The 26,697-nt window shown below is 32.0% G+C and overlaps 2 protein-coding genes and 1 non-coding gene across 13 annotated transcripts; all 3 read right to left on the minus strand.

Annotated features, from left to right (window-relative positions):
• Positions 1 to 1,667: 1,667 nt before the first annotated feature.
• On the minus strand, positions 1,668 to 4,845 carry LOC107459603 (probable protein phosphatase 2C 25). 9 transcript variants are annotated; one of them, XR_008001334.1, is made up of 4 exons: positions 4,383 to 4,845; positions 2,455 to 3,821; positions 2,156 to 2,356; positions 1,668 to 1,923 (listed from the first exon to the last, which is right to left on the minus strand). XR_008001334.1 is itself a non-coding variant. In XM_052251909.1 (2 exons), the coding sequence occupies exons 1-2, from the start codon at positions 4,775 to 4,777 to the stop codon at positions 3,641 to 3,643; spliced, it is 576 nt and encodes a 191-aa protein (XP_052107869.1). In that variant the 5' UTR covers positions 4,778 to 4,845; the 3' UTR covers positions 1,668 to 3,640. The 9 variants fall into 9 exon arrangements, 1 of the variants encoding a protein (XP_052107869.1); XR_008001335.1 differs by having other exon boundaries at positions 1,668 to 1,928; XR_002366138.2 differs by having other exon boundaries at positions 2,130 to 2,356.
• A 5,808-nt stretch (positions 4,846 to 10,653) lies between these two features.
• TRNAT-GGU (transfer RNA threonine (anticodon GGU)) lies at positions 10,654 to 10,725 on the minus strand. The gene has a single exon. It is a non-coding gene; the product is annotated as a tRNA-Thr (tRNA).
• An 830-nt stretch (positions 10,726 to 11,555) lies between these two features.
• On the minus strand, positions 11,556 to 16,947 carry LOC107459600 (uncharacterized). Of its 3 annotated transcripts, XM_052251906.1 has the most exons (9): positions 16,638 to 16,945; positions 14,372 to 14,614; positions 13,868 to 14,124; positions 13,581 to 13,793; positions 13,412 to 13,504; positions 13,244 to 13,345; positions 12,193 to 12,339; positions 11,950 to 12,111; positions 11,556 to 11,776 (listed from the first exon to the last, which is right to left on the minus strand). In XM_052251906.1, exons 2-9 carry the CDS (start codon positions 14,610 to 14,612, stop codon positions 11,687 to 11,689), a joined length of 1,305 nt encoding a protein of 434 aa, XP_052107866.1. In that variant the 5' UTR covers positions 14,613 to 14,614; positions 16,638 to 16,945; the 3' UTR covers positions 11,556 to 11,686. The 3 variants fall into 3 exon arrangements, with proteins under 3 accessions (XP_052107866.1, XP_052107865.1, XP_015933327.1); XM_052251905.1 differs by having other exon boundaries at positions 11,950 to 12,333; positions 16,638 to 16,947; XM_016077841.3 differs by having other exon boundaries at positions 11,950 to 12,339; positions 16,638 to 16,944.
• Positions 16,948 to 26,697: the final 9,750 nt, after the last annotated feature.

Genomic DNA, 26,697 nt, shown 5'->3' on the forward strand with positions numbered 1-26,697 from the left:
AAAATATTTTTTTATTTATTATGTTAAAATATTTTTTAAAAATTGTAGTTCGCATTAAATTTAAAAAAAAGTTTTATTAATTAAAAATCCTTTTTATCATTTAATGCATCCAAACGCACAAAAAATGTTCAAAAAAAATTAAAAAATGACAATATATTAGTTAAGAATTGAATGCTCGGAACTCGGGAGTAAAATGCCAAACTTTGAAGATTTTGATGTGAAAAAAATAAGAGAGCCAGAAAGGATTGGTAAAGGGTCCACGTAGGCACATGCATGCATAATTGAGCCAGTACGACTACGCGGAAAAGAAGAGTAGATATTTTCATCAAACTTGAAAAATTAAAAAACATAAAGTATAGGAAAAGAGTGGATATTAATTAGTCAAGAGTTGATTTTTCAAAAGCATTCAATTATTTTATAGCTCATGTATGTCGGTTCAAGTTGGCACTTGGTAGAGTTCAAATGTTCAATAGTTCATATTTAAAAAAAAAAAAAACCAAATCATTCGATGATAGCATTAATTTCTTGGAGTACAGTTTTTTTAAGGTTTTATCTTTAATAAATGCATAGTAAAATTATTATAAACTTTAATTTTTCAATAAGATTTTCTATACTTAACGCCACATGTCGTTCACAAAGCCTCTTTAAAAATATTCTAAGCAAATAAAAAGAATGAGGACTCATTTAACTTCTACTTACTTTCTTATTTTACAAAAAATTAAACCTCGTATAAATAAATATAACTCTGTAAAAGATAAATTTGGTTTGTATGTAATAATTATCAGTTGCATTCTCCGTAGAAATTTCCAAGTCAACATGCATAAATTGGTTGCCAATGACTTTAGTTAACCCTTTCTCTAAATCCTGAAAGATATAGATATGCATGTCGGGACAAATTCCAAAATTTTATAATGGACGGGGACATGTTGGGACAATTTCCAAAATTTCGTCCAAGGATAGACATATATGTAGGTGTAGTCTCTGATGGCTAGATCTATCTGAATCTGATGGCTAGAATTCCTAGAGGTGTGGCATATATGACATGTACATTTTGATACTTGGAGATAGAAAGCTATGTTGACTGTGATTATGATCCATTTATATTGTGATAAATTTCTTAATCAAACTGGATAAAGTTTATGCCTTGCTAAACATTCGTAGAGAAGAAGAAATAAATAATATACTAATGAAATATTAATTTAGATAAAATTAAAATTTCGGTGAAAATACAGACACTACAAGAAACTAAGTTTTTTGTCACGCTTTTAAAACGTACTAAAAAGTGCCAAAAAGCGTGTTGATAATTTTTCGCTACGCTTTTTGAACTATCAGCACACTTTTAGAAGGACCACATCTGCCAGCGTGCCGGTTGTTCTATCATCACGTTTTTGTGGACCTATCGGCACGCTTTTTTTGGCATGCTTTCATCTCTTGCCACGCTTAAAAAGCGTGGCTATATGTATTAACCTATAGCTATGCTTGAGAAGCGTATCAAAAAGTGTACATATTGCCATGCTTTTGAAGTGTACCGATTAGTTTGGTTTTGGCTACGCTTCAAAAACGTGCCGATAGAGCACATACAGCTCACCAACTAAAATCTTTTGCCACACTTTTAAAGCGTGGCCTATTCCTTTGTCAAATTAAAAAAGAAGGAGAAAATTAGAAGGTATAAAAGAATTGATTTTTTATTGATTTACATGAATTATTTACATGCTATAATTATAATTAAAAAATTACAATTCTATAACAACTAATAATTGAATTAGGACAAAATAAGTTTATCATTAGAACTTAGGAGATCACTAAAACTATCCAATTTGTGGCTAATTGATGACGAATCCCGAAAGAGAAGCTCCATTTACTTCACCTTTGGGTTTCTCCTATCCAGTCCAGAATATAAGAACAATCTTCCCGCTTCAAAAACTACCCTTCACAAGAAAGTAAATGTTAATGTTGTTCCAACAAAAAATATATTCAATATTATGTTTATACACACATCTTCTGCACACAATCTAAACTAGTTAAGACACAGATGTTGGCTGAGGACACAGAATTATTTTGTCATACCCAAGCTTTATATTTTGTGTTGATCAAATAAGAGAGGACAGGAATCTTCACATAATTACTACCTGAAGAATGTCCAAGCATATATTACCATGAACATCTATGTTTGGATGGAAGCAGGTGCTTTCAAATTTGACCTTTGGAGCCTTAAAAGGGTAATCATTGGGAAACGAAAGTGACAACTTGTACTCAGTTCCTTCAAACACATGTCTTTACTTCCTGTTATTGTCCCTTTCCAACAGAATATGTTGTCCTCGTCAAGAAACGCAGATATACCTGAATCTCCGCTCATCTGAAATTCCCATGAACACAAAGCTTCAATAATCAGTAATCTTTTTCCAAATACAAGAGAAAGATCATATATATGTAGTGGGCATATAAGCTTATTACCATTAGCGCCATTAGTTCAGATTGCAATCTGTTCAATAACAATGGCCACAAAACAATTAAGGAGTTAGAAAGAAACAAGTACTTTAAGATCTTTTTTTATTAGGAACACAAAAGAATCAAAACTCCATTGCAAAAACTCAACCCATAAAAAAGAACGTGCTTTCTTGTTAGAATAATGTAATAAAGATGAAACAATACATCTTTAAGGGAAAAGACAGAACAAGAAGGAATTCATGATTTCAAATAACAGAAGTTCTCCTTTTCTAATGTTATATGGTAAGGGCTGCATCTGAAGTATGTTAGGCCAAGCATTATTGACCTGTACTTCACCCTGACTTCTATATCCAGCTGCATTAGAGAAAATATAACAAAAACATATTCCATTGATTTAAGTAAGATGTTAGACACTTCACATACAAAAATTAGCTCAACTACTAACTGAGATGTCTAAAATTAGTGCACTTGGCCCTAGTACTACTAGAGACGAAGTGCCAACACAAAATTGAACTGGTTCCAGCATCTTACTGATCACCTAATACGACAATCCTAGCAATCAGAATAAGAAGGAAAATAATAAATTGTTTGTTTCAAATAGAATAGAGTTCTACATAATAGTTGAGAAGTCAATGATCAAAGTAGTCATGTCAAAAGTGCTCAAAGTTTCACCTTAGCAAATATTACATTATTCTACATTTATGACATGTTTAAAACAAACTCCTAGAGTAGGGGAAAAAAAGATAAGAAGCTTAACTATTTCATTTTTATCCATTAAAAAAACCACCAATAAGAGGAACTAAAAGATCAGGGAGTACAGAAATGATGCTTGACATTTAGATGATGCCCATAGGAATTTGATATTCCCTTCAGTTGTTCACTACAAGCTTTATTTTGCATCTATCACATGTTTCATGTACAACATAAGAACATAGTTAGAGAAACTTATCATCTTCAGTTTCCTGAGTTCTCTCCTGGCCATATTTGGACAGAGATTTTAAAAACTAATCATGCTTGTGGCCAATCCTGATAGATATTACAATAGTCCAACTCAAATCATACCTGAATATATACATGTAATTTTTTAGTTCGCTTGGTCCTTATTATTTTATTTCAGTTTACATATATAGCTAAGATTTTCTTCTGTTTTGAAATTATTGAAACTTATGGTTTGAGAGGTTAAATATACAAGTCAATACATTATTACAAAAGCATGCCTAGAAGATATCAATAAATTATAGAAGGCTTGAGAAGAAGATGAGCAGTGCTGAGAAGAAAAGAGCAGGAGAAGAATAGGAGGAGCAGCACCACCACAGGACAGGCAAAGCAATAGCAGTTCAGCACCACCTAGCAGCAGTGGAGCACTACCACAGCTGCAGCAGAACAAAACCAAATATTCAGAAGTTTAAAGAGAGAAAAAACCTAAATCCAAATATCATAATAGAACAAAAAACAGTTTAGAATAGAAAAATCAGAAAAAAATGAAGAACCACGAAAATCAAAACAAAAAATCAAATTCAAAAACAAATAATCAGATCACTTTTCAAGAAAGCATAATCAGTCTTGACATAACCGCGCTTCACAGCCTCCTCAATGCTATCTTCTTCACTAAGAATCACTTCATCTAACACATTCTTTTCTAAGTTATTTGCACAAATTTGGCAGCCTTTGCACCACCTTGCCCATCGAAAATTCCAAAAAATGCCTGCATTCATCATATCCAAACAAATTTTGCTAATTAGATTTTCTCCAAATCCATTCCACCTAGGGTTACATTCATTATGGTCCTTCCCTAAAATTCATGAATCCCATTAACAAATAAAACCCCTAAATCATTGACCAAACCCATCCTCAAAATTAGAATAATTCATCTATGTTCAAACAAATTAAACATTCCAGAAACAAATTAAAAAGAAAAAGTGAAATTTTGTTACCAGTTTTTGTTGTCCGCGTAGGTTATCGCAGTAGAGTAGCGATCTTTCATGTGCTCCCTCCTGCCTTTCTTGCAATAAATAGAGAAGGCATCACGTTCTTCCTCCACAACATCACGCGGTGCCGCAGCAGAGGGTGTTGGCAGAATGCCAAAGGCCAAGGAGCTAACAGGTATATCAAGCCTAGCAGGCCTCTTCCTTTTCAAAACGGTGCCGTTTGGTGACGTAGCGGAAGCTGAAACGACAACAAAACTGGAAAGCGAAGCTGGAATAGGCGGCTTGGGAAGACGAAGACGCAACGCGAAGAAGAAGAAGCGGGAGAAGAGCTTGACGACGCCGTAGCTGGGACTCGCGAAGGCGCTATGAGAGCGACGACGAACCACCATCGCTACTGCCATCCTGCGTGTCTGTATGAGAAGGATGGAAGAGGAGTGCTCGAATGAAGAAAACGAGGGAGAGAGGGAGGCGCTGCTGCAGCGTGAATTAGGGTTAGGAGAATGGGGAATAAGTGTTTGTTTATTGCATTGTCACTCTCAGACTTAAAAAATTAAATTTTTTTAGAACCTTTTGGCCACGCTTTTGAAGTGTGCCAAAAAAGTTACAAGAAACGGCCACGCTTTTAAAATGGCACTATAACAAAATTATGTTGCCATGCTTTAAAAGCGTACCTGTATCTCTATGGCCACGCTTTTTAAGCGTGGCAAAAAAGCGTGGCAAAAAGCGTGGCTAAAAAGCGTGGCAAAAAAAATGTGGCTAAATCTCAAATCAATTGTCACCCTCATAAAAGCGTGGCCATAGATCCCTTTTGCCACGCTTTTTAAGTGTAACAGAAAAAAATGGCTAAATCTGTAATCAATCGCCACCCTCATAAAAGTGTGGCCGTTAACCACTTTTGACTACAGTTTTAAAGCGTGACATGAAAAAAGCGTGGCCATAGGCCTTTTTTCTTGTAGTGGAAAGATGTAAATTGTAGAAGTTAAAATGAGAGTTTCATGAAAGTATTGTAAAAAATTGTATTATTATATGATGTTTTATGTGTGTAATGTGTTTTATTTTATTAGTTTAATAAATATTTAATTAAAATAATAAAATAAAAAAGTTATATGATTATTTTGAAATGTAACTAACTTGATAAAAGTTAGCTTTTATGAAAAAGAAATCAAAATTTAGTACTCTCTTTTTACCTATAAAGCTTTTCTTCTTCATTTACTATCAATAAGTAAATTGAAGAAAAACTTAAGAAGGCAAAGGAATAGATAAAATGAATTCTTCCTAATACTATTATTATTATTATCATGGATCAAGGTTAGTAACTATTTTTATTTCTATTTGTGATAATCATAAATTTCAAGATCTTTCATGTGAATGATAATTTTATAATGTATATTAAAAATTATATTAAGTCTAACATGTGATATCAAAGCTTTAGGTTATGAACAATGATAAATCCAGAAAATTTTGGTAGTGGAGCAAAATTTATATAACATAATAATAATTTTTATAATAAAAATATTATGTGTATATAAAAAATTAAATATTAAATTATCTATTAACCACTATATATCTGTATATAAATATATGTATTGTTTAACTTATTTTCAATGTGTATTTTATATTTTAATATATATTTTATACAGATAATTATTTTTTTATGTACATATAGCATGGTTATTGTTACGATTATATTTTGTTATTATAAAAAATAATTAGCTTTCAAAAGATCTAATATACAAATTAAAACACTAAAATAGTAATTTAAATAATAATATATAATTTAAAATTTTATTGTTTTAGGTTTTATATTTTTAAAAAATTAAGTAATTCTTCTCTTAACACTACTATCAAAATTTCTCTCTTTCCATATATATTAATAAACAATTATTTACAAATTTACTTCCCAACACAATTAGAAGCCGACTCTTATTGATATTTATAGTTAAAAAAGTTCATTTAATTAATACAGTTGCTACGCAAAAATTAAACCTAATTTGAAAATTAAAGAAGATAAATAATATTCCTTTGAGTTGATTTTTAAAAAAGGTAAACCCACAAACTCGTCATCCTTTTAGCTATTACTGTCGGATATTTCCGTTAGTAATTAGTGGCAAATTCAGTAGATCTGATAATAATCAATTACATATTTTTTATACTAGTGTATTACAAAGTTCAAGTGAATCTTATATGGACCACTAATAATAATTAATCATGTTATGTGTATACTAAAATTAATTACTAAAATTAACTATTAGTATAAAATATATATTAAAAATTAGTTAAATAATACATATATTTATACATAAATATATGAATTTTTTTGGCATGTATTATTTGACACACCTTTGATTTTATAATATTTATCTCAAAATAAAACATATACCTATTTATTAAAACACAGAAAATATTTTGTTAATAGTAGAAAATTATAATAGTAAATTAGGTTGATTTTCTTTTACTCAAAAGAATACATATCATTATAATTAATATTACACATTTTTTCAAAAATTACATAATTTTTTTTAAATAATTGCTAGGAATAATTTGATAGTAATTAGGGCACCAAAACATTAAAATGGCCTTCATATTTTTTTTCAAAGATAAATCTCACAAATTTGTTATCTTTTTAGTTATTATTGTCGGATATTTTTATCGGTAATTAGTGGCAAATTCAGTAGATCTGATAATAATCTATTACATATTTTTTATACTATTGTATTACAAAGTTCAAGTGAATTTTATATGGGCCACTAATAATAATTAATCATGTTATGCGCATACTAAAATTAACTACTAAAATTAATTATTAATATAAAATATATATTAAAAATAAGTTAATAATACATATATTTATGTATAAATATATGACGACTATTTTTAGTAGCTGATTTTAGTGTATAAATAACATTTTTAAATAATAATAACAACAAAAAACAGAACTTGTTAAAGAGTTTGCTATAACAAACCTAATAACTTGATATACAAGAGGTTGGGAGCTCAGAAGAAGCAGAAACTAGCACTACAGCCTACTGGACGAGAATCTAATGGCGATCTAATATCGAATGACAAATCAAAAACAAATAATGCACCTAAAATGGTACCCCCTCTAGCAACTACCTAACGAAAGCTACGTTGGTTCAAGCAAAAACGGACTAAAGCAAAATGAAAGTGGCATGCAATCATAGAATGAAACGGTAAGAGCAGCAAAGGAATGTAAAGCACTTACATGAGAAATATGCATAAAGAAAGCAATAGTCAGATAGTGAACTGTGCACAAGAATTCTTTCGAGAGCAATCCAAAGAATGAAGCAGCAAAAATAAGCAGGTACGGAAGTGAGTGGAGAATGAAGGGATAATGAAGAAAAGCAGTTTTGAGAAAACTGGAATAGTAACCGTCGAAGATGAAAGCGCGAAAAGACAAGGGTATAATGGTCATTTCCTCTGGCCCTTCAAATTAGTCATAATCGGCATTAAATTCCCCGTGCAAAGAACGACGCGATGGTTGATGTTCCCCAGGAGCAGATGAGGGGTACTTGCATGTAGGGGACACGTCCCTGCCACGGGCAGCCGGCCTATCGGGAACTACACATAAAGGGGAGTTGAGAAAAACGTGCCAGCCACAGCGCTCGCAGAATCCCACACTTCCGCACAACTGAACCAGCAAGTACATTAGGTCGTCCAAGTAATACCTGAGCGAGTCAGAGTCGATCCCACAAAGATTGTGGTTTGAAGCAAGTTATGGTTATCTTGTAGATCTTAGTCAGGCGGATAGAAGAGTTGTTGGATTTGGTTAAACGCATAAAAGGAATTAAAGATGGAAATACTAGGTTTGATTATTATCAATGATAAAAGATAGTTAAGGCCTAGAGATGCTTTGTTCTTCTGGATTAATTCTGGTCTTACTGTCTTCTTCAACTGTGAATGATTTCTTCTATGGCAGGCTGTATGTGATTAACGCCGGTTAAGAGGTTGCCAATGCTCCTTCAGATCTGAACCCCAAGGTTAGTGTCCATTCTGATTGAGGGTGAAGCTCTTGCAGTCCATTCTCCTTAATGATCCTACTTAAAATGCCACAGACAAGGTCGAATCTTCCGGATCAGAGAATGCTGTGCCTTTGGATTCTAGCCTCTACCACAAAAACTCTAATCTCCCCATACCTCGGCTGAACTGATGTTTCGAGAAGTCCCCAACAAACTCGTGGATTGGCCATCTAAGAGATGTATAATCAAGCTGGTGGTTCAATGCTTTCCAGTTACGTAGTCACACAAACCTAAGAAGAATACGGGTGGTTGTCAGGCACGCGGTCTTATAATGAAGAACGAAGATAGATCTTAGAATAGAAAATCGAGCACGGATTGAAAGGAAATAGTAATACTTTTATTAATCCATAAAACTCAGCAGGGCTCCTCTCCTCAACTTAGGAGATTTAGAAACTCATACTGATAGAAAGTGCAATGTAAAATTTGAAATATGCTAGAAGAGATCCTAAACAAGTGTGATCGTCTCTCTTTAATATTAAACTAATGACTAAGGATTACATAAAAAGGGTAAAACAATCTTTTAGTGATAAAATCCACTTCTGGGGCCGACTTGGTGAGTGTTTCGGCTGAACTTTGATGATATCCACGTACTAGGAGGCCTCTAGAGCATTGAACGCTGGCTAGGGGGTCTTTTATGGGCGTTGAACGCTGGTCTCTTCTCCTTTGGGCACTGGACGCTAGAATAGGGCAGGAGACTAGCATTGGACGCCAGTTTTGGGCCTTCAATTATGAAGCAAAGTATGGACTATTATACTTTGATGGAAAGCTCTAGATGTTAGCTTTCCATAGCCATTTAGAATGCTCCATTTGAACTTCTGTAACTCCAGAAAAGCTCTTTTGAATGCAAGGAGGTTAGCTCCGGACAGCATCTGCAATGCTTTCTCTGTCTCTGAATTAGATTTTTGCTCCAGCTCCTCAATTTCAGCCAAAATTTACCTGAAATTGCATAAAAACACAAACTCAAAGTAGAATCCAAAAATGTGAATTTTACACTAAAACCTATGAAAACTTAATAAAAGTTAGATAAAACATACTAAAAACTATATGAAAATGATGCCAAAAAACGTATAAAATATCCGCTCATCAGCACTGTTCCGGCCCAGCCCATTAACCTTGAACTAAGGTCCGGGCATCCGCCCAACCCGGTGGGTTAACAGGGCCCAACCAAGGCGCGACCCGAGTGGCATTTCCTTCTACGTGAACCTAGACAGCTGGAGCTGGACAGCTGGAAAGGAAGCTTTCAAGAAAGAGGGTCTGCCTGTATAGGACCCACGTTGGTACAGACTATATAAGGGGAGGGTCCTACCCCTTCCCCAGGTACGTCACTTACGCTGAAATAAACCTTCGTTTCATACGGACACTGACTTGAGCGTCAAAGTCCTTTTGCAGGTGGACTTCTCCTCACATACACAGCTCGGTAACCTAGAAGAACTATGCGTCAAGGCTCATCTACACCCGTCTCCCAGTCGCTCCACCTTTCTCACTTTTAGATCTGACTCGTTTGACAAGCGAACAACCAAACAATTTTTTTTATTAAAAATCTTTTTATCATTTAATACATCTGAACACCAAAAATGTTTTGAAAAAAAATTAAAAAATGACAATAAATTGGTTGAGAATTGAATGGTCGGTACTCGGGAGGAAAATGCCAAACTTTGAAGATTTTGATGTGAAAGAAATAAGAGGGAGAAAGGATTGGTAAACGGTCTACGTAGGCACCTGCATGCATATATAATTGAGCCAGTACGACTACGCGGAAAAGAAGAGTAGATATTTTCATCAAACTTCAAAAAAAAAACATAAAGTATAGGAAATGAGTGGATATTAATTAGTCAAGAGTTGATTTTTCAAAAGCATTCAATTATTTGATAGCTCATGTACGTCGGTTCAGGCTGGCACTGGGCAGCGTAGTTATTAGAACTGAACCGACAATCGATTCGGTCAAGTTATTGGGTTATTGGATCACTGGTTTAATTAATGGGTCATAAGTTTAATCAGTTAATTCGATCATAATTAAATAATTATATAAAATTTATTTTTTATATCAAATGTCAAATCGGATATGTTATTATTGGAATAATTGTTGGAGACTCAAATGGTGGATATACAAGCAGCCTCTCCTCGGGTGGATTTCTTCTTTTGCTCCTCAGCCTACGGGGTATTAACAGCCGTTTTCGAACAAAAGACCAATACTACTGCTGAGGTTTTGTTTTATGAGAATGAAAAAGGGTCGGGCTCAAAGCCCCTTATCGGATTTGAACCGATGACTTACGCCTTACCATGGCGTTACTCTACCACTGAGTTAAAAGGGCTCCGCTTGATTCAATTCCTTATTCAGCAATAAGCCAATATGAGTCTAGTACAGATATTTGTTACTGAATATACTTCTTAATATAGATAATATTAGAATATCCGTTAGAATATATGCACATAGATATATCTATTATCTACATATCGACTCATTAAAGGACAAAAAATTCGATTTACCTAATGAAAAACATATAGTTAATAAAAAAGTTTATTGACTTAACTTATTTTCTAATTCATTAATTAATTAGTATCTATTACATTATTCAAATATATGTTAAAAAATATTAATATTAATAGATATCATATAATTATCAATAACAAAAATATGTCATGATTAATAAAAAAATTTTACTTATCTTTTTTTAATTTATAGATATTTAACAAAGTTTACACTACAAGATTTTTATTTATTTGTGGCAGTTTTTTTTCTTATTTGTGGAGGTTCATAACCCCCACCAAATGATTTGTGGGAGTTTCTAAAACCCCCAAAATTTGAGGTGCCACGAGGTCTTTTGTGGGGGTTTTTAAAAACCTCCACAATCTATTTAGTGGGGGTTTTGTGTGTATTTAGTGGGAGTTTTATATTGAATTTTGGTGGCAATTTTATATCACTTTTGTGACAGTTTAAAACCCCCACAAATTATTTTTTTAATTTAACAAAATTAACTATTTTGTGAGATTTTCAAACCTCCACAAATCCTATAATTATTTATTTATTTTTAATTTCAAATTATTCATTAATCTCATCTGATTTACATACTCTCAAATTAAAAATTTATTTCTTAGTATCAAAATTTAAAAACTAAATCTTTTATAGCACAATTCCTCAATATAAGACATAACTCTTTATATAAAAAATTCTCAATGTCAATAGTTCCAAATATAATTGCATATGGTATTGTTCTACACAGTTATTTCTATTTTTTTTAAAAAAAGTAAAATAAAACAAAGGGAGTAGTATGCTCAAATATTTGTCGTCGGATGTCCGTTGCTATCACCAGCTGATCTCCTAGCATCAAAGGGAGTAGTAGGCTCGCTTTCAGCATCATTAGCCTATATGTAAACATAAGATGTTATTAGTAATTTCAGTAAAGTTAAGCATCAAGATGATTCGATATAAGCCTAACAACTCAATTTTGAAGAGCATTTAAACCTATATTCAATATTAATAAGTATTACTCTATCTAAACTTATATTCCTAACAAATGAGTTTACTATAAAGTTACCTCTCGGGCAGAAAAGAAGCCAACAAGCGCTTCGGGAATTCCTCCTTCCTTCATCATTAGGTATGCTTTCATCATATCAAATGATTGATGCAACTTAGACTCTAGACTAGTGACCTTTTGCTGTGAATTATGTAAGTCAGACTCCAAATTATTGATTTTTTCCTGTAAAATTGCAACAGTAGTAGGTGAAGAAGATCTAGCTGAATTAGTTGAGATGGTCATCCTATTAAGCCGACTTCTCACATTCCTAAAAGTATTTGTAGGCGCTGCTCCCATGCCCATGCAACGAACTCTCCCAGAGTGTTCAGGTCCCAAAACTTTACCAACAGCATCATTAGGGGACACCTCAAATTGTGCATTTGATTGTGTCATATTCAGCCCAATCTGTTCCTATTTAAAAGTAGTAAACAGAAACTATTCAATTTATCTATCTATTTATTTAAAAGTAGTAAACAGAGACTAATGCAGAAATGCAGATATACTCACTATTAAAATACAAAAACAGAATGAAATAATTGACTGTACCATACCAATAACAATAATGAACTAACAGTAATTAACAACATAAATTGAAGGACATTATATATCTCATTAGAGGCATAGCCATTTTCATAACAATGTTAGATCAATTTCATTTCACATCAGCATAGCCATTTTCTTTTTCTCTGAATTAGAGGCAACATGTTGTTAAGTTTGTTACGAACAAGAATAAGAATTAAGAAAAATGAATAGCATGAAATTCAGCCTCTACCCTGAATAATAGGATATTCGAGAGTTGACCTATTCTTGTACCTGTTAAAGGCGCCCAGACTATTTTGTTATACTGCTCTACCACCAATCACACATGGCACCCTATTTTTGTGTTGAGGTGTGAATACAATACCAGATTTAGATAATTTGGTTAGCTAATACATTACAATTTTAGGCTCTGCATTGTTGAAAGTTACCATCATTGAATATCCTAAGTTGTAACAACACTTCTTAGTTTTGATGTAATAATCTTAACTAGTACATTACAATTCAGTGCTGCATATTTTTTTATTAATGAGACAAAATAACTGCAAACAGAGAGTGTACAAGACCCTTTTGCTTAATTTAGTTGCCACACCAAATTTAGTTGCCCTTTAAAATCAAACCTCAGAATTGTCAACGTTTCAAGCTGCTTTTGTTTCATTTAAGCATCCTATGATCATTATATATCTCAATCCACAAGAAACCACACTCAAATCCCATTTTTACATGATCACATACAAATAAAATAAGATGAGATAGCAAAGGTTTACAAAACACTTACCACTATAGTTAATGCCTCGTTATTTACAAAAGACCCATCCTTTCTCTTGTGTGTTTCAATGTACATCATTCCTCTACTAGGCTTCTTTCCCGTTTCCAAGTACTAAAAAAGAAAGAATAAAGGGTTAAATAATTAACATATATAATGCAAGTAAAATCACACATGTACCATTTCATGTCGCCTCCGAGAGTTGGATTTCGATCCACAAGTGTGAGGAATGGTTTGCTTGCTTTGATTTTCCTTATTTTTCATGCAAAGCTCCTAAAAATAAATATAATAACTTCAATTAATATTTTTTTAATTCAACAAAAACTAAATGAATTGTTTAGTGTCTTACAACTGTAGACGGTTTTAGTCGATAATTGACAAAACAAGCCCATTGATCTCTTGGAACATCATCAGGCACATTGTTCACCAATGCTTCTCTTCTCATGGTTGGATCATAGAACTCATTCCACAATCTTTGCCTATATGTTGCCCACTTTTTTGCAATACTTTGAATGCAATACCTATAGGCGATCTTTTCTGTGCTTGTAAAATAGAAGTGGTGCTTCAAACAAAAAAATAAATAAATAAATAATAATTACTTGAACTAATAGAAGTTTCAAATAAAATAAATTTTACCTTTATCATTGTATCAAAGCACTCATCCTTGAAAGACTTAGGCATGCCACCATTTTCTTGTCCTGACCACTTTTCAAAGCTAATTGGAAAGATATGTGCATTAGTTGCTAATATACCACAATAACCAGCAAGTAAACCTTGTGCTTCACCATATGCTGCACCCTCTTCATCAACCTCTACAATTACATGGTCTCCTCTAGGTAAGTTGCAAACATCCTTGACTTTGATCTTAGCCTTCTTCTTCATATTTGTAGAGTCTTAAGGAAAATAAAAAACTTCATTATTGAAAGCATTCATAAATAATGCATGTATATTAACTGTTTATCCATTTTTTTAAACTTCATTGTTACAATTATTCTCAAAAATCAAATATAAAATATTAGGAGTTACAATTTTTTAAGCTAGCATAAAAGATTATGGATCAGGACATATTCAATCTAATAGCATAAATGATTTAAACTATACTTTAATCATATTAATTAATTATGCAATATAAATTAATACCAATTATCTCCATATTCCAAGAAGATGAAGACTTTGAGTTAGAACAACGCGTGGCTCCATCAGATGAAATGGAATTTGCAGCGGCTTGAAAAGGGGCTTGAGAAGGAGCCTCACTAGCCTCTACACTAGTGGTATCTTCATATGCTACTGGTGCTGGAGGTTGAAGTGAACGCGAAGCATTGTTGGTTTCCCTCTCATCTACAAATTTCAATGAATTTTTTATGCGTTTGCCCCTTGGCATGACTGCATATCAACAAACACAAAATTGTTAAGCACACAAAAGATAATTAGACATTATACTAATAATTAAATATAAAACTATCAAGTACATAATAAATAAAAAGCTTAAAATGTTACCTTTGGTGAAATTTTGTACAAATTTTCATAAAGAAATGAAAGAGAATAATTAATAAAGAGGGAACAACTCTATTCTATTCTGATCCAAATTAAAGCTAAAAATAAAGGATCATGTAGCAGAAAGATTACTTAGGTATTACAACATAGATTATTACTTTATTATGGTGGAAATGAAACTGAAACTGATTTTAGTTTAAATCATGTTGTAGATGTACAAATTAACATGTCCTAGCAAGAATATATTAATATTTTCTCAGTTGTTCACTTTTCTATAATAGATGATGATACAGACCAGGCCAGCAGCATTAATGCATAAAAGTTTAATCACTGCATGATTACCAATTAAGAAAGGAAAATTTCAGCTATTACCGGGAATGCGTATTATGGACATAGATAACACTCCATGGTGCAACAATTTTGGAGACTTAACCTCTCAAAAGACTATATATTACTACATTTTAAAGATGATGCAACATTCAGATTTAACGGATTGGTGGCTTTCCAACACAAGAAGTGAACTTGAACCAGCAGCATTATCTTTGTGTCCAAAGATCCTACCAAATTAAAGCTGAAAATGTTTAATTGAGTGTGCAGATGAGATGAAAATAGAAGAGAAGGAAGCTTAGGTAGGGAAAAGAAGAAAAACAAACTTAATTAGAGTCTGCACCATAACATTCCTAACGTTAAAAGTGGTATAGTCTCCCACCATGCTTTCATGTATGTCCTCTCTTATAACCCTTTCATGGGATTTTTCAATTTTGAATTGGAGCATTACTTTGATAACCATGATGATGAGACGTATGGATTCTAATAAGGTATATGAAGGATTATTATATATTATAACTATTAACTTTAAATTAAATAGTTTTAATTAAGCATATCAATATATAGTACTGTTTTCCCTAAACAGTGCATCTATGTTAAGAAGAGATAAGAGAGAAAGCATACAGAGCAAGGGGAAGCACTGCCTTTGAGTTATGAAAAGCATAAAAAAGAAATTTAATAGATTGTAGTATTTAGCATTGCAAGCAACTATAGTTTCCAGATCAAAGTAGAGTTTAATTTGAAGTTAGCATTATGAATTTAGTAGTTAACAGTAAAAATAAAAAACAATAAGAAACAACAAATACAAGTTTCAATCACTAGTGAGAACATTGAGAATCTAACAAGGGGAAAGATTTTGAAACCTCTAAATTTAATGTTTATATAACAAATTTGAAGAACAGAATGTAATGAAAATCATAGGCCACATATCATTATGAAATTATCAGAAGCAGCAAAAAAATTATTGAAATTACATGTATGCTTCAGTTTAATCTTTTCCACAAATTACACAGAGAATAAATTGAATAATAAAAATGTAACTTTGAGATGAGAAATTCCTATTCACTTCCTTCACACAAGGAACAAAAGTTCACGTTCATTCTAAAAAATGTAGGCAACAGAGTTTTATCAAATGGAGTTGTCTATAATATTTATATTCATTATTGAATCCTTATGCGGATAATTTCCATCATGAGCCCAGCAATTCACCAATTTATTCAACAATTTGAACAAAGAAATGCAAAATCAGTAAAAGCATATCAAAATGTACAACGAAATGCAGAATATCTCGATAAAACATGAAACTGTGGCAAAAATGAACAAGTAAAAGCATGCAAGCATATTCAGACAAGCCATTTCCATTTTGAATTCCATTTCAATTTGCAGGACATTGCACAATGGTAAAATTCCATAATCATGAGTCCAATTAACATAATAACCAAATGGCAATTGGTTCAATGTCGAAATAAGTACGGTATTAAGCACCGATTTAACACATTTGAATAATTACCTAAGCTGGTTGCTTATTTGGAACTTCAAAGAAGCAGAGAAATAGAGACAAGTCAAATATGGAGAAGAAGAATACCAGCGACAACTCGAAGGAGAAAATAGATTTGAAACAATGGCTCGATTCAGAAGTTTTCGACCGCAGAAACTACAGCAGCAACGATGGCGAAAACTGCAGTGGCAATGGCGGCGGAAACTGCAGCGGCAATCATAGCTACAGAGCCACCAGATCTGAAACCATAATGTTGATAGAGGAGAATTTAGGCGGCAACGGCGGCATAACCAGCGACTACAATGGCGGCGGACCGACGACTGCAATGATAGCTACATCGGTGGAGAACTTAGGGTTTTGTCCATAGCATTCTCTTTTGTCTTCTCTTCTCTCTACTTCGATGAGTTTTGAAAACTCACATAAAAGAGGGGTTTTCTTTGGGGTTATAGTTTAAATTTTATAAATTAGCTATTAGGGGATGTTTTATAAATTGCCATAAATAAAGTGTATTTTAGAGGTTTTTAAAAACCTCTACTAAAAAACCCCCTCAATTAAATATAAATTTTGTAGTGTTAATTTTTATTTTAATAATGATATAATTAAAAAGTAATTAATTTAAGAAAGATTAAATATAAAAAAAATAAATTAAATTAATATGACTAAAAGATAAGTAAAATATCTTAAATTTGCATGACTAAAAGAATTAATACATAAGTTATTAATTAGGATATATCTAATAATTAATAATATATTTACTAAAAGATAAAATTAAGGCAGAAAGTAACTTTGTTCAAGTGGTGGCAAACTTCTTTTATAACTTGAATGTTTCAAGTTCGAACCCAGCATATGCTCCAAATTTTTGAGATTTGAGTGGGGGCGTGCTGACGTCAGCAGGTCAATCGGTTCGGTTCAATTCTCAATTTAGACTGAATTTGATCGGGTTTTTTGAGTCTAAGGTCCGATTTACCGGCTTTTTGATCGAATCAGTCGGTCCGATTCGGGTTTGATAACTATGCTGGACAGAGTTCATCAATAGTTTCATATTAAAAAATAAAACAAAGCATTCAATGATAGCATTAATTTCTCAGAGTACAAATTTTTTAAGGTTTTATCTTTAATAAATGCATAGTGAAATTATTGAAAATTTTAAATTTTTCAATTAAGATTTTTCTATACTTAACACCAAATGTCGTTCACAAAGCTTCTTTAAAAAGAACCCGAACTCATTTAACTTTTACTTAATTTCTTATCTTACAAAAAAACCTCATATAAATAAATATAACTCTGAAGTGAACGAAAGAGGTTTGTATGTAATAATTATCAGTTGCATTTTTCCGTAGAATTTTCCAAGTCAACATGCACAAATTGGTTGCCAATGACTTTAGTTAACTCTCTCTCTAAATCCTGAAAGATATAGATATGCATGTCGGGACAAATTCCAAAATATCGTCGGATAAAAATATATGTAGGGGCAGAAAAAAAAAAATTCGAGTTGACCTAAAATGACGTACAGTATTAGTATACTTCATGAAAAATTTCAGAATAGAAGTTGGAATTTACTTGTGAATATTAAAAGCCTTAAAGATGCTTATTCATGAAATCATATATATCTTAATCAAGGATGTTTGTCATATAAAGAAAAGGATATGTTTGCCATGCAAGAAAAGATGCGTTATTTAATCAAAACACGTGTTGTCACTTATTAAAAAACATAAGTATGAAACATGTAAGGTAGGAAAATGTGCATTCTGATTGAATAAGCTAAAGAGAATTAGTTACTGCTTAAGATGCTACTGTTAGTTAGTTTATAATGCAGGATAAGTTAGCTAATTAGTTTAGTATGTGTGATTCACAATATGATAGTTGGCTTTATTCTTATTATAAATAGTTAAAATTTAACTAATTTTGTAACTAACTTTTATTTAGCTTCGCACAAAATAAATTTAGAATTGCTCTTTTTTCTTTTCTTCTTCAATTCTCCTTTTTTTTTTTCTTTGTTTGAACTTAATACTTTTTATGGTATCAGAGTTTTCAATAGTAGATAACAATCTATTTGCTAAAAACTCGGTAAATTAATCAAATACAACTCCAAATTTTACTTCTTCACTAATTTTACTTCTTCGTTAATTTTGTCCCGCCGTCAATTCTGTTAACGGATCCCTAATGGCAGGATAATATTGAGTCAATTTTGAAACATTAGGGACTTAAATAGGACGATTGAAATGTTAGAAAAAACTTTAGGACTTATCCCAAACGTTGGGGACAAAAATGATACTTTACTCTTTAAAAGTTGTTCATTGCTGTTGTTTTTCTGGTTTTTAAAACTGTAGAGCAGTTATAGTTTTTTTCATTATTACTGAAGCTAGACAAATAAAAAAATTATTATCTTTAGTTTGTTAGAAATATTAGTACGAGACTCTCACTTGGACATAAAATTTGCATAATTTCAAGTTCATTTAATATTTTAAAAACAGAATGGAAGTTAGGCAGCCAAAGTTGTTTTGATGACAGCTTTTGGTATGAGATTTAAAAATAGATTTTTATATTATTGTAAGATATTTTTGAGAATATTAAAGGAAAAAACTGTTATGATATTTTAAATAATCTTTTGATAAAGAGATAATTGATTTATTTTGAAGTTTTAGCAGAGGATGAAAAATCAAACCGGTTCAGTATATACTTAATGAATCTATGCTTGGAACATGTTAGTTATTCATATAATTTAAGTAACTTTTAAGTTATAAAAAAACTGGAATAAATTAAAATGTATGAGTTAAAAAGAGAATTTTGCCTTAATAAAGACCGAGTAAGAAAAATAAAATCTGAATGAGAATGATAATTGATGATGAACAATGAAAATGATTGAGATTATTGTTTACCTGCTAAAAACGTGCAGAGATATTGTTTGACTTAGAGAATGAGCTGAGATGATTATTTACTTGCTGAAAACGAGCAGAGATATGGTGGTGAGTTCACTGAGATTTGCTTTCCAGGGATACAACGGCCAGTCTGGGGTGATGGTCGCACCTGTAAGATGGTGTCCTTACAGAGGTTTGTCATGACCTACAACAGCCAGAGAAAGCTGCACCTGTAAGACAAATGTTGCTTATAGAGGTTATGTCCAGTATATATGGACTAGAGAGAGTTGCACCTGTAAGATAGAGGTTGTTTACTTGCCTGGTTATGTCGGGAATGGATAGAAACTGACAATTGAGCTTATTACCTGCACTAGAGCTAGACATTTGTCATATGTATTTGTATGACCTATTTGAGTCTGCTTGTACTGTGTGTTACTTTATTTATATTATTTTATTGTTTGATTGATGTGTGCATTGTTTATTTATCTGTACTGTCCGATTTACTTATGTATCCGTTTTACTTTTGTATTTGAGGTTGTTTTTAGCTAGAGAGAATTTTTAAGGAATATAACTTGAAGCCGATAACCAACTTTTCTAATGTAACTTTAAAGAGTTTTATGGAATTAATGAAAGTAAATATTGTTGAACTAAATTAACTATTTACGCTTTATTCTTTACTTTTGTGGCATTCTCGCCCTCTACTGAAGATTTATGGTTTTGTTCTCACCCAAAATCTCTCACTCTTTCAGTGACACAGATTTAAAGATTCAGTATGAAGCTGCAAGCAAATAGTAGAATTTGTTTATGAATCAAGTTGCTTTCATAGAGTCCTCTCGCTCTTGTAGCTTAATATTTTATTTTATTCAGAGGGGTAGGTGTTGTATATGAGTTTTATTTAAATTTACTTATATAATATTTATTATTATTAGTATTTATGTGATTATTATTACTTGGAGATCTTCGACATGTGATTTCAATGAATAAAAATAAAATTTTCCAGTATTTTCTTAAAACTGGGATGCAATAACAACATAAAGGCTCAGTATTAAGTAATTAATATTAGAAAAGGTTATGTGACGTTCTTTCTAGTAAAAAATACCATGACTTAAGCAAAGTATTTTGCTGGAAGGAATATTACACATACAGGCATAAATGTGGCATAAAGTGCAAAGTTACTCTCAGAATTTCAACATGAGAGGTGGATCTAAAGGTAGTTTCAGAGGTGACTATAGAGGTAGAAGTGGTGGCAGATCAGTGCGAGGTGGTTGAGGTTTCTACAATGAGAATGGATAGTTTGGTGCAAACAATTACAATTCGAGATACGAAAAAAGTGGAAATAACTTTAGTGGAAATAGTTCCAAATTTAAAGCTCAACTCTATAATGATCCAAGGTTCACAAACAAAAGTAATAGCTCAAGATTTGGAACTGGAGATGATTCAAGATTCACTAATGCTGAAAGATCAAGGTTCATGTAACACCCTACCACCCAAGACTTTACGCGTAAGTCGTAAAATAGAGGTGGCGAGGTATTACGACTTCTAAAAATTAAAATACATACTTATAATAGTAAAAAGAAGATAATAAACTAGGAGCCTTGAAAAATGGGTAAAGCAAAATCGCATAATGAAAAGCGCCACGCTCCGGAAACGGAACAACTTGTGTGTGGGAAAAACTATAACTATCAAACGTAAGGTAATAAAAGTAGGAATAGAAAGCCAAAGGGTATATACATATCCAAAACCCAAAATGTACATAAACAAAATCCTGCCTCTCCATAAACCTCTAAGAGGATCAAAAGAATAAGTTATGCGGAGAGAAAGTTAAGTACATATATATACATCACTGCACAACAAAATAACCCAGTAACCACTTCGCTTCAGGTGTCCAGACGCCTAATGAGATACCTTTCGACCTGCATCTGGAAAATAACAACATAGTATGGAATGAGAACCGGAGGTTCTCAGTATGGTAAGGTTCCCGCATATTTAATATAAAAGGTCCCGGAAAAGCCAGAGGCATTCCTAGAACTTCGACAGTCAGATTTTAGCTTAAGGATTCAACTAAACCAGAAATTAGGTAAGTTGTCTAAGGTATTCTAGTTCTGAATCTAACTTTAACCTAATACTTCACGTTCTATCTCCTCCAATCCTCCGAATCACTAGTGGAACATCCCTCTTCCCTCACACCTTCGTCAATAGGGATTTCTCAAAAAACATACACATACAGTTCAAGCAAGAAAAACACAGATAGAGAAGCATTTACAGCAAGTAGAACAAGTAGTGGATAAGCAGAATTAAACAGTTAAGCAAACCAAAACAATGCACACTCAAGCAAACAGACAAATACATATGATGTATGCCTATCCTATGGCTGATGAGTCTCATCTGTCGGTTATACAGCCAACCCGACATGTCTTGGTAGTTAACCATTGAACAGTCCCTCTGTGCGCGCATCCCCAAACTCAATAATATTCCATCGAGTCAAACTCCAAGCTCAAATATAATATTCCATGAAGTCACACTCCAAGCTCAATAATATAGTATTCCATGGAGTTAAACTCCAAGCTCAATAATATTCTATGGAGTCAAACTCCAAGCTCAAATATAATATTCAATATATATATATATATGCATGCCCATGGGGGAATCCGGGGAGTTAAAGTGCCCGGTCACATCTTGCGACAGAGGGTCAACAAATAGTCTCAAATACACAAGCCACATAATAATCTCTTTTCCTTTTAAAATAATACCTCAAATCAAAACTCCAATTCTTATAGAAATTTTGGCAATATCTCCTCTAAGACTCAAATTTTTGCCACCCTTCAAAGGTCCCAACTATCAAACCACACACCTCTCAGTCACTCAAATCATTTCCAGTAACAAATTATTTCAAAATCAAACAAATACCAATATTAAATCTTTTTCCAAACTGACCAACTTCAACAGCAAATTATTGACAACAGCTAAACCTCACATTTTATACCATATACACAATCCATCAATTATTTATTCATTTCATTCCTATCTTAAGGTCTCCTAGCCTAAATTTTCACGTGACATTAAACATTAACTACGAGAAACCAAAACCATACCTTCGTACGGAATCAAAATATTCAAAGCTCCGGAGAAGCTTTCTGAATGAGCTATCGAAGAAAAAAATGTCCAGAATTGTCTATGCCTCCTAAAACTCCAGTTGGTTAAACTCAAGGGGTAAAGGAGCTACGTCACCGTCAACTTCTACCGGTCAAAAGTGGTGCCAACGTGTAGAAAAGGAGGATACGAATACTTTTACCGGATTAGATTTTTTATTGGAGTTACGGATTGCAAGAAATCGAAGTCGAAAGTTTGGTGGGGTTTATAGTCTTTCGCGGTTACATTTTTCTCTCTCCCGTTTTCTTTTTCTTTTTCTCTCCCGCATATGCTAATCATTTATATATGCATGATTAATTAGTAAGCTGCCTTTAGCTTTCTTTATTAGATAAATACATTTTATATATATGTGCACAATGATAATGATAATACATATCTAACTTAATGAGAAATATAAACCGCCTTTGATTTTCATGCTTCATAATTAATAATAGTAATAATAATACTAGAATAGTAATGATGATCATGTAATAATAATAATAAACGTAATAATAGTAATGCAATGAATATAATATATATAAACTTATAATGCAATTTAATACTTACGGCAATTATATACAATGTTTATAATAATAATAATAATAATAATAATAATAATAATAATAATAATAATAATAATAATAATAATAATAATAATAATAATAATAATAATAATAATAATAATAATAATAATAATAATAATAATAATAATAATAATAATAATAATAACAATAATAATATGAATTTGATTAAATTAAAATTATTATAAAATTAGTTCAATTACTGATAATAAAAATAATTTTTCTAAAAATAAGGAATTTTAATTTTATAAAATAAATTATAACTTATTTACATTTATATTTTTAAAACTGAAGGTCGCTACAGTTCATGAGTATCGAAAGGCAGCAGCAATATAATGACATAAGAATGTTCAATAGTGACAGACCTATTTGCCAAGTGTGTGATAAGCTTGGATACACTACAAAGACGTGCTGGTACATATATGAAAGAAGCAAAAGTTCAAGAACTCAATATGGAAGATTGAATTCACAGCCACTTCAAGAACCCAAAGCAAACCTAAGCAATGTACTGACTACACCTGCAACACAGCAAGACCAGAGTTGGTATTCAGATTCGGGTGCAACACATCACATGACTTCAGACCAACATAATTTGATGAAAAGAGAGAATTATGTTAAGTGATTGTAGGAAACGGATCAGGTTTGCAATTTAACCTTGTGGATAGACTTATTTCAAAACTGATTTGAGTAATATAGAGTTCTTGTTGCATAAGCTACTTCATGTCTCAAATATCACAAAGAATTTACTCAGTGTGTATAAATTCTGTTGTGGTAACAATGTCTATTTTCAGTTCTATTCTTATGGTTGTTGTGTAAAATCTCACGGAACTAAAGAGATTGTCATACATGGAGAGGTTGAAAAGAGAATGTACAAGTTTCTCAATTTCACTCCATCAAATAACTCAACTGCCTTTGTTTCAATTGTGTCCACTATTGATCAGTTTTTCTTGTGACACAATAGATTAGGTCATGTTGCAAATAATGTTTTCTCTTCTATCTTAAAATATTGTAATATGTTGTTTCTTTAAATAAGAACCTTTGTGAATCTTGTTGCATTGGAAAGTCTCACAATCTTTCCTATCCTCCTCCAAATACTTTATACACTGCTCCCTTGCTTGGAATTAGTTTACACAGATATCTGGGCCCTGCCCCTATTTCTAATTTGAATGGAAAATTTTATTTTAACAACTTCATTGATACTTATAGTAAATACACTTGGTTATACCTTATCAAAACTCACTCTCAAATCAAATTAGTTTTTAAATATTTTTAACAAATGATTGAGTTGTAATTGAACACTAAAGTCAAGATGCTTCAGTTTGATAATTTTGCTAAATATGTAAGTTTGGATACAGATTTACAGGTGCAAGGTGTTGTATACAGATTTTCCTGCCCACACAAGCACCAGCAAAACGGCGGTGCTGAGAGAAAATATAGATAACCAAACACCAATTTACATGTGCAAGGTGTTGTACACACATTTTCTTGCCCATATTAGCACCAGCAAAACGGCAGTGTTGAGAGAAAACACAGGCCTGTGGTGGAGAAAAGCCTGACAATGCCTATAATAGATGGGATGCCAATCAAGTATTGGGGGAGGCTTTTATGACAATAGTACACTTGATAAACAGGCTGCCAACTAAAGTACTGTAAGATTAGTCACCCATTGACAAGTTGTTTGAAAAGAAGTTTGACTATACAAGTCTAAAGGTGTTTGGTTGTCTGTGTTTTTCACATCTAAGGCCATACAATATGCACAACTTGGAATTTAAGTTAGCACGCTGTGTATTTCTGGGTTACAATATAATTCACAAAGGTTACAATTGCCTTACTACACAAGGCAAAGTGGTGATATCCAATAATGTAGTTTTTTATGAAGGAATAGATACAAGTGCCTTGCTAGAGCTTTACTAGGAAGCCTTGAATATCAGAAGGGTAATTTTGAAGCTGCACTTCATGTATTTGAAGGAATAGACATTGCTGCTGTTGCTCCAAAGATGAAAATTTCTATATCTAGAAGATGTGAACGGAATATGAATAGACGCCGTTCACTGAGTGATGCAGCGCCTCCTATGTCCATTCATGCTTTTAGTCTACTTCTTGAAGCTGGTTTGCTCAAGGCAAAGTCATTGCAGATTCTTGGAAGGTTTCAAGGTGCCTCTTTATTCTTGGATTCATCTATGCTTAGTTAATGAGAAAATCAACAAATTCATATTATATTGATAGTTACATATTATGTTGAATTTCTCATCATTGATTCAAAGTCGCACTTTATTTTCTGGAATGCAACCTGAACTACCATGTAAATTTCGGCTAAGTTGCAGTTCTGATTTCATTTGTGAATTTATGAATTTCGCAGAAGCTGCTAGATCATGTCTATCAATTCCTATTTGTAAAATTCATATAACGTACATAAAATATTAGTTATATGAATTTATGATCCCATTTCAAGTAATTAAAATTTATATAAAATATTATTTATATGCTATTTAAAAGTTTATTTGCATTAATTATTTATTATTTTTCAAATAGAAAAAATTAAAAAATATAGCTATTAAAATCGACGGTAGCGTTGTCGCTTTTTAAATTTAAAATAGACAAATAAAATCAACGGCCATTGAGTCGATTTTATTAAATCAAATATCGATAAAGACATTGTCGATTTTATTAAACGGGTAAAATTCACAAACTCATATTATAGACGAAAATATTGTCGATTTTATTGAATCAAATATCGACAGAAATATCGCCGATTTTATATAATAAATATCGACGGCAACATTGTTGATTTTATTAAGAAAGTAAAATTTTGAAACTCATATTATAGACGGAAATATTATCGATTTTATTAAATTATTATCGATGGCGAGTCAAGCCGTCAATTTTATTAGAATTTTGTAAAATCGACAAACTTAATAGCTACCACCTCTGCTGTTCATTTTGCTGTCGATTTTTAATATTATCGATGGCTTAGCCGTCGATTTAGCCGTCGATTTTAACGATGTTTCTTGTAGTGGCAATTTGAATATCAATGATGATGTTAGTACACATACAATATCAAATTTAAAACTACTTTGAGGCTTTACTGAAAAATAGTACTATATTTAAAATTCAAAATGGGTATAGAATATGCATATCAAACCATTATAGTTGCAATATTCTAGTTGATATATATGTAAAAGAATAATGTTAGAAAGATAGTAATACAAAATTATTTTAAACTTAATATTCATAATTTTATATATGTAGTATTTACAATTATATATTTATTATATTTAAATTACTCAATTATTTTAACAATAATAAGAAATACAAAATAAAAAAATGAATGCATTAAAAAAAAGTTAAAAATGCAAATTTTGTCTCCCTATAATCCCCAAACATTTTCGATGTAAAATTACACGTACAATTAATCATTAAACTTTTTAATATTATATTTTTGCCATAGCATCACAATCAAATTACATACACGAAAACTGCCTTTAGCTTAAAAGTTTTAGTACTTTACTAGTTTTAGTTTGAAACTAATAGCTTTTATGTAGCAATTTACAAATTACAATTGAAAAAAGTAGTCATCAA

This window comes from Arachis duranensis, chromosome 7 (genome assembly GCF_000817695.3).
Source record: "Arachis duranensis cultivar V14167 chromosome 7, aradu.V14167.gnm2.J7QH, whole genome shotgun sequence".
NCBI lineage: Eukaryota > Viridiplantae > Streptophyta > Magnoliopsida > Fabales > Fabaceae > Arachis > Arachis duranensis.

What these genes read in the sequence shown, in the direction of transcription:
- LOC107459603 (XM_052251909.1), bottom strand. Translation starts at nt 4,777, where the DNA reads ATGGCAGTAGCGATGGTGGTTCGTCGTCGCTCTCATAGCGCCTTCGCG. An exon ending in TACGCGGACAACAAAAACTG is followed by an intron (nt 3,822 to 4,382) that starts GTAACAAAATTT and finishes GTTCTGCTGCAG; the next exon opens with CTGTGGTAGTGCTCCACTGC.
- LOC107459600 (XM_016077841.3), bottom strand. Translation starts at nt 14,612, where the DNA reads ATGCCAAGGGGCAAACGCATAAAAAATTCATTGAAATTTGTAGATGAG. An exon ending in TTGGAATATGGAGATAATTG is followed by an intron (nt 14,125 to 14,371) that starts GTATTAATTTAT and finishes ATTTTCCTTAAG; the next exon opens with ACTCTACAAATATGAAGAAG. An exon ending in GACTAAAACCGTCTACAGTT is followed by an intron (nt 13,505 to 13,580) that starts GTAAGACACTAA and finishes ATTTATTTTTAG; the next exon opens with GAGCTTTGCATGAAAAATAA.